The sequence below is a fragment of the Platalea leucorodia genome (assembly GCF_965183815.1).
Source record: "Platalea leucorodia genome assembly, chromosome: 2".
Taxonomy (NCBI): domain Eukaryota; kingdom Metazoa; phylum Chordata; class Aves; order Pelecaniformes; family Threskiornithidae; genus Platalea; species Platalea leucorodia.
In genome coordinates, this window is record NC_138824.1 from 45,828,307 (window position 1) to 45,843,575 (window position 15,269).

The following is a 15,269-nucleotide window of genomic DNA, read 5'->3' on the forward strand; positions in this document are numbered from 1 at the left end:
CTGAAAAAGTATGACCCTTTTTGCCTCAACCTGCCAGCACTTAACAAAAATACATAAATACAGTTGCCAAATGAAATGCAAAAAATTTCCATTTATCAACTCAATCAGCTGTAGTCTGTGGTGTACTCTGTCATTTGTATGCTATTTTTATTTCCTTAAATAACTGATGACTCTTTCTGTGTTTGTAAAGAAACATTCCTTCCTAACTGGAAAAAAAATGTCAACCACGTAGAAAAGGTACACACCTTAAATCATACTTGTGACATTTATAATCTGATTTCTCCTCCCTTTGCCAAGGAAGCGTGGTTTTGAGATTTCTTGCAGGAGGCGTTGTTTATCTGTGCTAAATCTTCATAAACTGGATGCTACAGTGCTTTTCTCTCTAGCTTGTCAAATATTTATTGATGTACAGTGCTTAGAATTCATAGTAATTTCCAAAGGAAGTAGATGTTAATTGCAGCAGTGATGATAACTTTTTCTGTGGTATCAGTGCGGGGAGCTGTACAGCAATGCTACTCACTCTTCTGTTTGGTACAAAATCCTCATACCACATCTTTTAACGCCTGTCTGAACACCTCCGTGCCCGTGTGCCCATGCTGAATCACCCTCCTCCGGTGATGTATGTAAAAGAGGTATTAAATATGATGCCAACACCAAATGCTGCCGAATGCAGGGTGCTGAGCCGCTGGGGCTGCAGTGACCGAGCTCGCTTTCTGCAGGGCGTGAGGATGAGGAGGAACACAAGGAAGCCTGGCACTAATGCAGGAGTTCAGATGGGCTGCAAGGGAGATTGTTTCCAAACCCGCTCATTGATCTGGGCGTGCAGGGGGATCTTCTCTACACCATAGGATGAGCCCACGTAGGACAGCAAGGGTTAAATAGGGTACTAGGATGCTACTCCTCTTGAGAAATGAAAGATGTCAGGCTGCTGAAGGAAGCAAAGTTAGAGGAAACTTCTGAATTCTCTTTTAGGAAGAATGAAGTACTAAATCGTAGTCTAAAAATCAGGGACTATGTGAACTGAGGATCTGAGGCAGCTTGCTCTGTTTCAAGCCCTGTATACAAGGGGGCTGAATTTCATCTATATCAAATTGTTAACTTGGGTGAGCGAAACAGAAAAACTTGTGTGTACAAATTAAAAAAAAGGGGGGGGGGGGGGCAGGGAAGCAAGCTCTGCCAAAACTTTGTGTTTCAAGAACAAGAGGTCTTTACTCATTAGGCTTCAGGGGAGTTTCACCTTTAAGTGGATTACTGTCATTCCAGTTCTGTGTAGTGGGGTGATTTGGCACTGGAGTATTTTACACACTTGTAAAGTCTGTTTTGTATAAACTGTTTGGGGTGAAAAGCACATCACTTGATTTTTTTTTTTTTTTTTTTTTTTTTTTCTTTCCCCTTGACTTTGACTGGAATGCAAGTAACTGGTGGGAAAGTTAAGTCTTGTCTAAACATCGAAATAGCCTGTGATGGTTATTCCATGCTGGATTTCTGAGCCTATACTTCCTTTACAGTAAGAACGCCTGCAAGTGGGTAAGCTAAATTCCCTTTGTCTTATCCAAAACGGGATGAAGCTGAAGTGCAGAGAGCTCTCTCGATTAACAAGGCATGACTGCCTGGGGTGCCCATGTGCTGTACTTTTGCCCTTCTCCTTTTCAGCAGGCCTTATTTGGTAGCAGTGACATCCCAGAAACTCACCTGCGGTTTACAACCTGATATTCACTCTCTCTTATCCATAAAAGGCTCATTTGGTACATGTTGTCACTGTAATATGCAGCTGTAATGTCATAGCAAAGGTTACACTGTAAGACAGTAAGAGACATGGGCCTGGGAGGGATTTTGAGTCATCAGGGGACAGTTGGTCCCTTCCTGTGTCAAGCACCTCGAAAACTGCCAACTTGGAAGTCCAGCTCCAAAAAAAAAACGCCATTAATTTCTGTTGTGTGTTTTCCTCAATCCCATTACTCCTGTTGGAAAGAAACTGTGGAGCTCAGTGCTGCAACAGGTTGCAGGCAATGAGGTGAGCTGGGCAGAGAGGTCTTCTGCTGGCCATTACACATGGCGGTGGGCAGTGCCAGGAGCTGAGGAACAAACTCTGGGGAAGATCCTTCAACACACACCTTGATCTTACAGAGATCTGTGACCTGCTGCTGTCATCATAGATGGAGTTGGGGTTTGGGGGATGGATGGACCTTTTCGTCCAAAACCAAAATGCTTCTTACCTAAGGCTGCTTCAGAACATGGTTTCCATCATGGTTGAACCCTGAGACTCACAAATTGCAGTGGTGAAGGGGAATATTCCTCTTCCCGGCTATGATTTACAGTTCCTGATACTGGGAGCACCAAGGTGATGGGAGAGTTTATGCAGGAAGTTTCATTCCTGCATTCTGGCAGCAGGAGCACCTGCTTTTTGAGAGAAAAGCTGGAAGTGAATCGTGAAAGAGTTGGTGTCGGTAATCGTGCATAGAGCTGGGGCAGGCAATCACAGTGTCAAGGATCACAGTAATTTATTATTTTACCCAATGTGGAAAAACAACGAAGGGTGCACAGAGGGGAGTGGCGAAGCAATTACCACCATTTCTGATCTTTGGCCAATAGACTGCACCGTGCACGCTGTTATAGGTGGGATGATTTACCGAACAGAAGCCCTGAGGTCACTCGAAGTCAAAATATCCCTGCAGGATGATTGTTGTAATTATTATTTTTAGTTTTGGGCCCAAAAAGGGAGGAAAAAAGCAGTTTAGCTATTCCACCCACTCCTCCTCCTCTTCCTTTCGGCTCAAGGTCGAACCCGTTAGCAGCCTTCAGAGAAATACAGAGAGCCGTAGGAGCTGGGATCACAGTCTACAGACGGGACGAGCGGGTGACGGGCACCGAGCATCCCAACGTGCAAGGCCAAGGTGGTAATTGGGAGTTCCTGGCTCCCAGGCCTGTGGTCAGACCACAAGGTTGGTTCAGCCCTGTTCCCTGCTCTCGCCCCTCACCCCTTCTGCCCCCACGCCGTACCCACAGCCAGCACTAATAACCGAAACGTACCTCCGAGGAAGAGCAAGTCACCAGACTCGTTCAACGAGCTCCTGCTGCAGGTTTCTTCCCTCACCCCACCTCCAAATATAAACAATGCGGAGCTATGCAGTGATGCTGCTGCAAAATGCAGCTCTAAATTCTGTAGTAAACTGATTTGAGCTAGCTTTAGTGGTCGGTATAATGCTGCATGGAAAACATTTTCTACTTTTAAAAAATACCTCCTTAAGGAGGGTTTGTTGTGAATGCAGAGCTCAAGGAGGCACAGTGTAAGCTTTCAAGGTGACTCCAAATGTCTTCATGAATGTAGTACTGGGAAACATGCCTGTTAAATATGATCTAGTCACATTATTTTCAGAATTCTGTAGCCAAAAAAATGCCTCAGTCTCTCTTCCTGAAATGTCAAAAGTTTTTGTTGCTAGGCACTGTAGGTACTGAGTGTTTTTTTTCTTTCCTTTTTTTTTGGAGAGCTTGGAAATTGAAAATAACTTCTGGCACCAAGTCATGGTCTGGATGATGCTGTGAAACTTCCATGCAGATATGCTTCACAGTCCTGCGAGCATAGGGTGCCATTATGAAATTCTGTTCCCATCCTTCCCCTTCACAGTCTGGAAAACAAACAAACAAACAAAAAAACCTAAAATCCCCCACCCCAAACAAAACAAAACAAAAAAACAACAACAAAAAAAAACAGAGCTTGAATAGCAGTAAAACTAAGGGCTTTAACTGAAACGGTGGGTATTTGCATAAGAGTAGGAGACAACCTGGAGGACTGTCTTCATCTATCAGCCCGATGCGGCCAGGAAAAACAGAAAAACACCATGTTAATTAAATTGTTTTTCTCCCAGATGCCGAGTGAATTGAAAGATGTGCCATAACTTGTATGCCTACGAGATCTTGCTGTAGTTCGGTGCATGTGTAGGGCTTCAGAGAAACAGTTAACTAGGGAGAAGACAGGCTTACCACACAGCATGACTGCGCCCTAAAGAAAGCAAATGTATTTACACACTTGTTTAAATTAATATTCCTGCCCCACCCAGATAATCATGATAATGAGGGGTTTATTTTTTTAATTAAATTGCAGCTCAAATATACAAGCCGAATTTAGCATGATGTTGCGTTGCACATAAGTAGTCAAAATAAGATGGTATTTACACATTCTTATGTGGAGACCTCTCTTCTTAATTACCTTTCACTTCACGCTCTTTCACTTTAGAGATTTTTAAAATTCTTTTTGTATTTTATGCACTTTGTGTCCCTTCTCAGGTTGTGGGTTTTTTTGTTTGCTTTGGTTTTTTTCTTTCTACGTAAGGTCAACTCTTTCTTGATCCGTTTTGTATCTCTACTTTTGTCTTTTCCCTCATTTCCCTGTTGCACATGCTATGGGTTTTTTTCCATTTTAGAAGTGCTCTCTCTTTCTTCCCTGTTCTTTTTCAGGTGTTGAGGAACCTATGTACTTCCCCACCACTACCGCCTCACCAGTGCTATGTGGTTGTCTTCCTTTTCATAGCGCTGCATCAACTTTGTCTCATGTTCTTGCCATGGTGACATACATTAGGAGCTGATGACAGGTGCAAACACAGCACCACTGCCAGTTGTGATCCCCCTATTTTTTAATTACTTGGTTTAATTATTTTTTAAAGGAAGGTGCCCACGTTCTCATATTTTCCCATGCACTGACTGGCTTCTTTCTTCTTGGCGGTCTGGAGAATAGCGATGGGAATGAGCCCTGCAGCAGCAGCCCTGCTCCCCGTTCGCCTGCTGGAGGTGCAGAGCTCTGGTGCAGCCCCCCTGCCCTGTGCCTAGGAGCAGAAGCAGCGCTGAGGTCTGGCAAGGAAGGATGGGGGAAGGCTCGGCTCTTTCCTCATGTCCATGAGGTTGCAGGAGTGAGAAAGGCAACCCTGCTCTGCTAGGACGTTGAAGGGAGGGACCACGGTCTCACTTTCAACACGGGCATGGCATTTTGTCTTCTCAGTGTTGGTTAGAGGGGGATGCTTTAGCAACAGGCAGAGGGAAGGTTTTGTGGCTAGTGATGCCCCGTGGGGACCAGAAAGGCAGGTGCATGCCTGAAAGCGTGTGGTATCATTTGCCATTCCTCTTAACGGTGGTATTTAAATGCCTGCTTCCTACTGCCAGCTCCGGCTCCCGTATTACGACTTTGCCGAGTTTTTGGGTGCGGTTTACTTTGAAGTTTGAGGCAAAAATGAAATGCTGAATGGTAATAGCTCTACCTAGTCAGCGTTCTGTGCTGTGCGTTTAACGTAGGTCTGTACGGCTTGTGGGAAACTCAAGTTGTGCTGGGAGCATCTGAAATGCTCTGCTGTTTCATCATGCACGCTGGGGAAAAAAAACAGCCTCCCGCCAGTCCAGCCTCCTCTCCCCCTCCCACCAAAACACTTAGAAGTAGTATTAACATACCAGAAATGAATTGCACTTGAATTTTGTGGTTAAGACTTCAGGCTTTATTTTTGTTGTGATTTAAGACCTGTAATTGTATGATGCTAATTCCAACTTCAGATGCTCAAGGAAATGCATTGATCAAGCTCTGTGTTAAAATCATCTAGTTGATTTTGTCCCCATTGTCCCCATTAGTCAGTTCACAAGCTTTCTTTTTTTTTTAATGGTCATAAACCTTATGTTTTGTGCATAAGCGTATTTGATCTGTCTGACTGTGAATCCTTGCTTTTGGACTGGGCAGCTCTTCTCTCCCCTTCTGGTGTTGCTCCCCTTGTGCTGGTAGATGGCAGCAGTATTGCCTCTCGCGCTCCATTTTACTGGTGTAACGGAACCAAGTTCTCCTGTTCTCATTATATAGGTCCTTTGTCTTCTCCTCATCATACTTCTCTTTCTCTGCAACTCTGCTAATTTGAATCTTTCTTAAACTTAAATGGCCTGCCCTCGTTTACAGAGATTGGGAAGACCTTGGTGGCAGAAGGGGGCTGTGGACACAGGCATGAAACCCTTTTTTCTCAAGCACACTGCTTGGGTGACTTGTGGTCACCAGAAGATAGGTCTGGTGTGTTGTTCTCCTCCAGGCTTTTGAGTTCTGCATGTTTAAAAAGAATCCTTTTTGTGGAGTATGATGAGATTCAGATTGCAGCTCAGATTCAGCTCCCTTTGGAGCTGAAGTGGTAATGACCGTTAGTCTTATTAAAGTATAGTTATATTGGTAAAAGGAATAGCATGATGGCTTCTATATTTGAGCGCATTAATCACAGAACAATGTTCCTGTTCACATTTCTAATGATAAATCTAATTGCAAGGTTGATAGCTTGTCATTTTTTTTTTTTCTGCTTATTTCTGTGGTGCTATTTAAAATTCTTTTTCAGGTTCATTATTCTGGTAGAGTTTAAAACGGGTGCTAGCTATTTTGAGACCTGTAGCTTCAGCGATTTACTATGATGATTAGGAATGGTCAAGAATAACTTGGCAAAGACAGTATTTAGAAGTGCTGATTTGTTGAAATCATACCTTTTTGTGTCAATATCCAAACCTGAGCAATGGCCTTTTGGCTAACCTCTCTTGATGCTCTGGGGGTGAATTCCAGGCCCTGGCGGGAGGAGAGCTGGTGTTGGGGCAGTCCTATGCGAGATGGAAGGCGTGATCAAAGTCGGGGGAGCAAATTTTGAACCATGTTTTATCCTGCATGCCAGTGAGTGCTGTGACTAGCTGTGTTCTGCCTCCCGTGTTAGCTCCCCCTGCCTCTAACCCGCGTCTGAAGGTCTTGACTCATGTCGGTGATGATGTTCTCGGGGGCTGGGAGTGTTATTTATCAGAGGGCTGATGTTTGATAGGTTTAATTGCTGTGACACCTTTAAAATGTAATTCTCTCATGCACCAACAGTTTGGTGGTTGTGCAGCCGAGCAGCCACGGATGAGCAACTCTTCTGGTTTGTTTTTGTTGTGCTCGGGGTGTAGGCAGCATCCATTTCTGTAAATCTCTGACTCTTCTTCCTTGTTTACCTGCAGTGTGCTCATTCTCCACAGTTCTGTTGACGTAACCCATCGGTTTGGGAGTTTACTTTGAGTTTTTGTGACTGGTGAGACCAATCGGGGCATGTTGCCTTGGTGTTGGTGTCAGTTCCGTTCATTACCTTGCAACTACTTCTTTCTTCTGCTCCATTGCTTTCTTCCTTTGCCTTACCTGCCTGTTTCTTGGACTCCCCAGACCCCTGAACACTGATCTGATAGTTGGGTGTGTTTTGTTGTTTAACAAGTAGTTCCTCCTCTTCTCGCAACGGGACTTTAACCTGTGGCCTCTTGCATGCAGAAGAAACTATGCCTTTTCAAGTCCTTGGGGCTTTGGTGCTAATGTGACACTCAAACATTAATTGACTAAAACCGACACATCTAGCCAGCTTTCCCTGTGTTGCATGGAAGGGAAAAAGGGGCATTGCATGGAAGGGAAAAGTAAATGCCTCTCCTGAGGTTGCATCCCCAGCATGAAGCTCTGCCTTTGCCACTTGCGCAGGCAGCCCCTTGGGTACTACAGGAGCTGGTGCAGAAGAGGCAGAGGCGAAGTTGCCTGTCCTCCATCCTTCCCAGCCCTCTCCGCTCATCTGCCACCACATTGTGTCCCCCGTCATCGTTGTCATGTCGCATCCCCCTGCAGCAGAACAGCCCCCACGGTGGCAGATTGCACGTCAGGCTTTGGGTCGTAAACTTCATGGTGTGAGATGCTTGGGATCTTTCAGATGTGGTAACACAGAGCTAGCAGCCTGCACGGGGAATACCTTGTTCAAATATTTTCCTTGAATGAAGCTGTGTTTACAGACTGATAAGAAACACTAGAGTCCCAGGGACCTTCAAAACAGAAGGTTGTGGGGATTCTTGGGTTTTACTTGTTTTAAAGTGTATGTTTTACTTTTTAAAGTCTGTATTAGAAGCAGCTGTTGTTTTCTTTGTGGATTGGGTTTTTTTGGTGTTTTTTTTTTTTTTTTTTTTTTTAATAAATTCTAAATGATGGAATAATTGTTACATCCAGTGATTATGTGCCAAAAAAAAAAAAAAAGTGTAATGTGTATTAAATTGCTGAAGTGGAACTTTTCCATACTGTGAAACTGATACCAGTACCTTGACTTACAAACCCTTCGAATGACGGGGCTGTGCACAGCTTATGAATTAAGTAACTTTGTGTACCTTTTCCTGTGGCTCCCAGCTGAAGGGAACAAGTGCTCAAGAGGGCACATTCTTTTGTTGTTGATAGCATTCCGCCTTAACGAGAAGGAATTTCTTGCCTATTGCCTATTGTTTATGAAGTGGAAAGAGATCACAAGTTGTATAATCTCTCTCTAGATCGTTGGATTTTTATTTTTTTTTTTTAACCTTGCTCTTGCTATTTGGTTGATCTGCAGCAGGTGCAGGGAGTGGGTGCTGTAATACACCGCACCTGTATTTTATTATATATTGGTGTGAGCTGGTGGGGGGGAGTTGAAGGAGAGGAAGGCAAAAGAGAGAAAACCCCCCAAGTAAGGAAGCAGCAGAGCTGAATATGATTTGGTTTCTGTCTCTAGAGCTTTGCTCAGCAACCAAATCCAGACTCCAGGTGCAGTACGATTCCCTCATCGGTCTGTAAGCATAGAAACAGTGCGTCCCTCCTCTTCTTCCTCCCCTGCCAAGAGTTTCTGGGTGGTGAATGTCAGTAGCTGGAGTTATTTTTAAAGGCAAGAGGTGAGGCTTGTCGTGCAAAGCTAGGAAGAGGGCGTTTGTTTGCTGAGCAGAGCTGACATCAAAGTGGAGATCGCTGCCTACTGGCTCGCCGCTGCCTTATGCCAGGTAATCTTTAACGTACCCTCAGTCACCGAGATCGCACACCAGCCTGCCTGTGTGCATGAGAAACGACCTGCGTTTATGATCCAGAAGATTGCTTTTTCAGTATTATTTCCATGAGCTGGACTTTGACATTTAGAGGCTCACACTAATCATCTTGCAAAACCTGCTTAGTGCTTTTAACTAAGCAACTGCTTTCTACTTCTCTTCGCAGGATAATATAAATGTTTTTCTGAAAGCGTGCGAAAATATTGGACTGAAAGAAGCTCAGCTTTTTCACCCAGGAGATCTTCAGGATTTGTCCAATCGAGTTACAGTCAAGTGAGTTTTGTGGTTTTATTTTTTCCCTCCCCTTTTCCCTCTAAGCTGTTTCACAGTCCTTTTTATTTATTTATTTATTTATTTAAAATGTTTGGCTATGGAAAATTCTTCTTTTCATCTGGTATGAGCAGTTCTGAATACTGTGTTGAGAGTTTAAGCATTGTTAAGGCTGGTGAATAAGATTTGCACAGATTTAATTTCAAAAATGAAGTAGTATTATGCCTTACAAGCAAACTAATTGTTATTGAATATTTACAGCATTTAATATATGAGACGGAAGCTGTTCAGGTTATTTTAAACTTGGAGCAAAATTAACTGTTAAATGCTATCGAAAGCATCACTTTCCTTCATGCCTTGCCATTACTGATGTAGAATCTGAAAGGCTGAGGTGGTACTTCTGATACTTATCTGAATGGCTCTGAGGCTCCGGTACGGTGTTCCTAACAGACCGCTGGTCTTGCCATTCTGAATTTTAATCAGGTGTTTGTCACCAAATGTCACATCTCCTGTCAAGGGGGGTGTGTGCGAGTGAGTAGAAACCAAGTACTGAATTGCACACAGGGTAATTGTCATGTTTACAGAGAAGAGAGTTTTCCTGTGAAATAGCAGTGGTTTGATTCTGAAATACAATTAGTGGATTCTCAAGTTTCAGGATTGCTGTGTCTCCTAACACAAGTTCTATTACTAGTTTCTGAGAGATTCAGGTGGAGCTTTAATATAGAGACGCTTAACAGGGGTTTTAAGATAAATGTGTTATGGAAAAATATCATCTTGGGGCATCTTGTTTTATTACAATATTAGCTGTTCTTATTGTGTCGGTACAAAGGGTGAATTTATTATTGAGTCTCCAAAAAAAAAAAAAAAAAGAGCCGCTTTAGTGAGTTTTGCTGGAAACCTGGCAAGTTAAATGTTAAGAATTGATTCCTGTCTTAAATTACCAGTTTTATCAAAGGGGAATAGGCAGTAATCCTTCTGTAAATACAAGGAAGAAAAAATATTGTTAAATAACTGCTTTAATTAGAAAGAAATCTCTTGTCGGTGGATTGCGTGGTAGCGTGTTGACATACTCTCTGCCTGGTTTCAGAATGAAAGTTCGTACCGTTTTGAGGTCTGATACTTGAGACGGCAACGTGTTTTCCAGTCTTTGACTCATACCCGAAACATAATTTCTTACTAATGTGATGTTTAGGGACTTGGCGCCTTTCCAGGGCGCTGGTATTCTCCCCACTGATTCCTGTGTCATGCCGAAAGCTGGAGGGTTGGTAACCTCTGCCCCGCTTTAATTATCCACAAAACCATTGCTAAAGTTACCTTGGTGGAGGTTTGCTCCACGGGTATAGCTGGGAAGGGTTGGAGGCTGCCAGGAGCTGGTCTTCAGCAGCGTCAATAGTGACAAGCTGAAACCCCGGGGAGGTCGAGTTAGCAAACTGTTGTGCAAGGTATGTTGTCCAACTCGTCCCTACGTTAACCACGGTGCCCAAGTGAGGTCAGCCATGAAATTCATCCAATGGGTCTGTAACCAGGGTTTTTTTGGGTCCTTTCAGCTCCGCCAGTTCCCTTCCAGGCTCCGGGAGCAGAGAGTAAGGCTGGCATTTGAAGTTGTCATAAGGCAATGGGGGTTTTACATCATACCTACTTTGCAACAGATTAATTAGTGTTTTTTAAAAATCCAGATTTGACTGTTGAACACTTCTTATGGACAGCAATGCAAGGAGCCTGGGTTAAAGTCGAAAGAGCTGCCAGCAGTATAGCCATGCTTTTTTAATTTGTTTCAATATAAGTCTGATTTTCCACACGTTACGTATCATATGACAGTCCCACAGTGTGTGTAAAATGCTTACAGAGTAATTCAAAACTTCTGTATCTGAGCACGCTGTAAAGTGGCAACCTAACTATGCTAGCACATTTTGACATGTTGAGGAGTTTGGGAAGGGACAGGAGGGAAGTTTTATTCCAAGAAATGAAGGAAATAAGTTATATGAAGATAACTCTCTCTATTTAGAAGTTAATTATGCATCACTTGATTGCCCAGAGGGGAAGCTGGTCTTCAGAGGGTTTCCAGAGAGAGTCATGTGTGTGTCAGGAGAGAAATGCTGTCTGATCAGGAACTTTAGCTGATATTTTTTTATTGTTGTTATTTAATAGAAACTGCTTATTTCATACATTCAAGCTGAATTGCAAATTTCTTCAAAACTTGTAGGATGCCAGGCCTCAGAAAAGGGATACTGTTTCATGTCTGTCTTTCGCATTATCCTCTGTTAACCTTGGACTCAGTATTAAAAGCAAATAACTTGTTGTCACAAAGAGGGAAAACTTCTTTTATGTGCTGATTTTTATAAAAGATTGCATTTCAGTTTTGGCTTTCTAACATTCCTAAGCAAATTCATTTTGCCACCATCACCTGAGGCTAAGTGCCCACGTCTTAAACGAGCTGCCATAGGCTGTACAGGATAACTTTAACGTGTGCCTGAAGCAGTGTGTATTTTGACAACTCGGCAGCACGGCTGTGTTCTGCTGTTGCACTACCATTAGCGCGTGCTTTTTATCTACCCAAAATAGATTAAATAAACTGTTGCTTAAACAGTCAGCTTTTCAGGCTGGGATAGCCGAGAACAGCGCGCTGGTAGGATACGTAGTAGGATGGTACTGCTGGGCATAAGAAAATGCCTGATTTTCCTTGTATGTGGAAAATGGATGAGAGGAAGGTACCGTTAAAAGGGTGGGTCGGCTTCTGTTGCTAAGGAGGACGTGAGAGTTGTCATCTTATGTCAGAGCAAAACCAGTGCCTGACACTTGCTGGGAGGTTGCATCTCGGTCCCTGCTGCACTTGGCTTTCTGTAGACTCGTCTAAGTGCTCTGATGCCTCTGATGCTGGGAAGGCCCTGCCAGAGGAACGCCTCCCCTCTGAGGATGACGGTGTTCCCTCTGTTCCTCCGGTCTCTGCTGCCTGGCAGTTGGCGTGTGGTACCTCCTCCTTCTTGCTTTGTGGGAAATCCTACGCCCTCGGGCTGCTGGCATCTCGGACCCTGTCCTGTCCCACCTGGGCAGGCTCCCTTCCCAGCAGGAAAAGTTATTTTCTCCTCATACCTCGTTTCTGAGTGTGCTTGCTGCCTTTCACTGTACCTTTTACTGATAGCACTCTATCAACGATAAAGTCAAGCCATTAAGAAATACCAAGCTCTTTATTTGTACGTGGTGTAATGTTCTTGTGTCACCTGAGTTAAGGTAAAGACCCTCTGTTACTCATGGCTTGCCAGGAGCTGTACTAAGAAATAATCTTCCTATCTGGTCATGAAGTTGCAATTTTCACTTGTATTTTGGTTTGTTATTGCAACTGAGATGATGCACAGGCATGATTTGAAACCCTCGTCTGTAATTACTACTAGTATCTGGGGCAGGAGAGGCAAGAATCCTCTTAAATATCCAGACTCTCAGTTCCAAGTGATTATGTGATTATCCTTTTTGCAAAGAAAAAGCTCCTTAAAATTTTATTGTTCAGAAGTTTGTGTGAAGAGGGCTGGTTAAAATTACTGGTTGCTGTTTAAAGCCTTACAAACTGTATGCTTTGCTAGATCAGCAATGAGATTAGTTGTCGGGTGATGTGGAAAAATATACTGGCATGGCATGGATGGTTTCTTTTCTGCCAATGAAAATGGGAGTGCGGATTAATGTCTGAGATTTATAGTTCAGTCTTTCTGTAAATCTGCAGAAGTTATTGCTCAATGGTATAGTACAGTAATGTGTCATGTGTTCCAATAAAGATTATCCGGATGGATTTATTCATCACATACTGTGTCTGGCAGTCGTGTGCATATCTTCTTGTTTCATGGCTAGTTATTTGTGTAAATGCATATGTGTCCCTCTTCAGTTCTTTCAGTATATTTGGTTATTTTTAGCCTAGGATTTTGTTATTTTTAATCAGAGGAGATGTTATTTTAATGCCCAGCAGCTTGGTTGTTTGGTTTGTTTGGGGTTTTTTGTTTGTTTGGTTTTTTAATACTAATGCAAGATTGTCTTAATATTTCATTTGATTCTTTTTTTAGTTCTATCAAAGTAAGAATGTAATAAGAGCTTAGTGACTCTCGGTTGTCAGCACAGTTACTATTTAAAAATGTTAAGCACTTCCTTACCCAGCTCTTTAGAGGTGACACACCCAGTTGTTCCCAGCTGTGGAATGGTTCTTAGTAAAATCATGCCATGGAGTTAAAAGTGAGAGTTTCAGTTCTGATGGAATTTGTTATCCCAATTATCAGTTTTAAAGGAGGCAGCCTGAACAATCGGACTGATGGCATAATTAAAATTTGTCTTGTCTTTCAAGCAAATTAATTCTTCCATCTGAAAAAAAATTCTAATTCTGTAAAATGAGGTATGCACTTAAAGACTCTCATTAAATACTAATAATAAATCCAAACAATGGTGGGTTAATAGATGAAAATATTGAACTAAGCAAAAAAAAAAAAAAAAAAAAAAAACAGTTCACTGCCTTAATCCTAAATAGTAAACTTTTTTAAAGCTGCCATAAGCCCCTGATTCCTGATGCTGAAGTTTTACTATATTAATGTCATTCTTCAATAAAACATAAAAGTAAAATATTTGGCTTCTATTAGTATTATTACTACGGGGTTATATTTAGAGTAGGTCTTGAATTAAACTCAAAAATTGACTCCAAAGATAGCTGGAAGTATCTCAGCACCTTGCAAAACTTGGTATTTGGATTAGGCCTTCAACTTTTTGCTGCTCTGTACTTTTTCTTGTATTCATTATCAATCCTGTGTGCTAAATGAAGTGTAAATCTTATGAAGCAAACAGAAAACGCTGTCAGAGAAATCTTGCTTAAGTGGGATTGAGCGCATACATGAGGTGAAGTAACAGAGCTCTCAAAATAACCCAAAAGATAGAAATGCCAGGGCTAGATTAACTTATCAATTTAATGCTCCTTTAGCTCAATTATTTTTCATAATTTCCTAAAGTAAAAAACAACCCTAGAAAAATTTGAATGCCATGATTTCTGCAGCATAAAGCTCTATGTAACTAGAGCCAACTGGAGAGAAGTAACAACTGTTATCTGTCATGTTCATCCTTGTGTTCAAGCATTTCAGAAGCTGAATTTTTGAGACAGGCTCTCTATTTCAGTTCAGAGATAATACTTTCTGAATTTAAAATACCACAAAGAAGTTTTTCAGAGATGAGATGCATTTAAAATAAAGCTTGAAAAAATGGGATAGTTGCTAAGTGATGTGGTCGTAGGCATATGTTCTGCAGCTCTTCACCCATCAGGAGCAGGATATGTCTTATGATTAAATAAGATTGAACAAAGATGTATTGATCATACCAACATAAACTGTTTTAAACATATGTACAGAATCACTATCTGCTATATCCCAATTATTGTCCCTTACTAAGCACCCGTCTCCTTTTAGGGGCTGTCAAAAGGAAGCCTTCTAGCACCAAGTGAAGCCACACACAAAGTATCCTCTAGTACCTACCACCTTTATCCCGTGATTCAGATTACAATAACACCAGCACCTCCTTTCAGTGATGAAATTGCCTCACTTGTCTTTTTGGGTGCAGCCACTAAATGTGCAGATATGATAGGGTTCCTGACAATAGCAGTCAAACAATAGCAGAGAGGGGTTGAATGCAGGCATAGCTTCTTCCACTGCTACATTCAGTTCTTTAGCAACTTCCCGTTCTTCATGTGGTAGGAAAATAACTGTAGACTTTAGTTTCTAATTAGAAAAGAGATTGATTTATTTATTTATTTATTTATTTTCATTTAAGTTGATGGTTTCTCATGACCTTCATGTTCTTCCTGTCTAGTCCTAGGGAATATGCCAGGTTTCCTGTTTCCTGCTCAGGATGCTTTCTTTTGCAGGGTCAATGAAGGCAAAATGAAATTTCTGTTCTATGTGATCAATGTTACCACTGCCAAATAGATCACTGAAGAAAGCAATCTGCATAGAAGCCTCTGAAAGGTGGTCTTTTTGGAGGGCTTTAATTGTGAAAGCAGTACCACATCTCAGTCTTTGGAGGAATTCTTTTAGGGTTGTTTTGCTAGTAGCACTCAGCTCTTTGAACTGTCTGACATGCGACTCACCTGGAAGCTTGAGGTGTCATGACGAGATACTCTTTTGGGACTTGTATCCCATTTTGTGCTTCAA

At 42.2% G+C, this 15,269-nt stretch overlaps 1 protein-coding gene across 1 annotated transcript in view; it reads left to right on the forward strand.

Moving 5' to 3' along the window:
- LMO7 (LIM domain 7) overlaps positions 1-15,269 on the forward strand; it is a gene marked incomplete at its 5' end in the record, with an annotated part of 132,681 nt that overhangs the window by 48,223 nt on the left and 69,189 nt on the right. Inside the window, one exon of the mRNA XM_082304989.1 lies at positions 9,002-9,108. Coding sequence (XP_082161115.1) covers positions 9,002-9,108 — 107 coding nt within the window. The remainder of the gene's footprint in view (positions 1-9,001; positions 9,109-15,269) is intronic.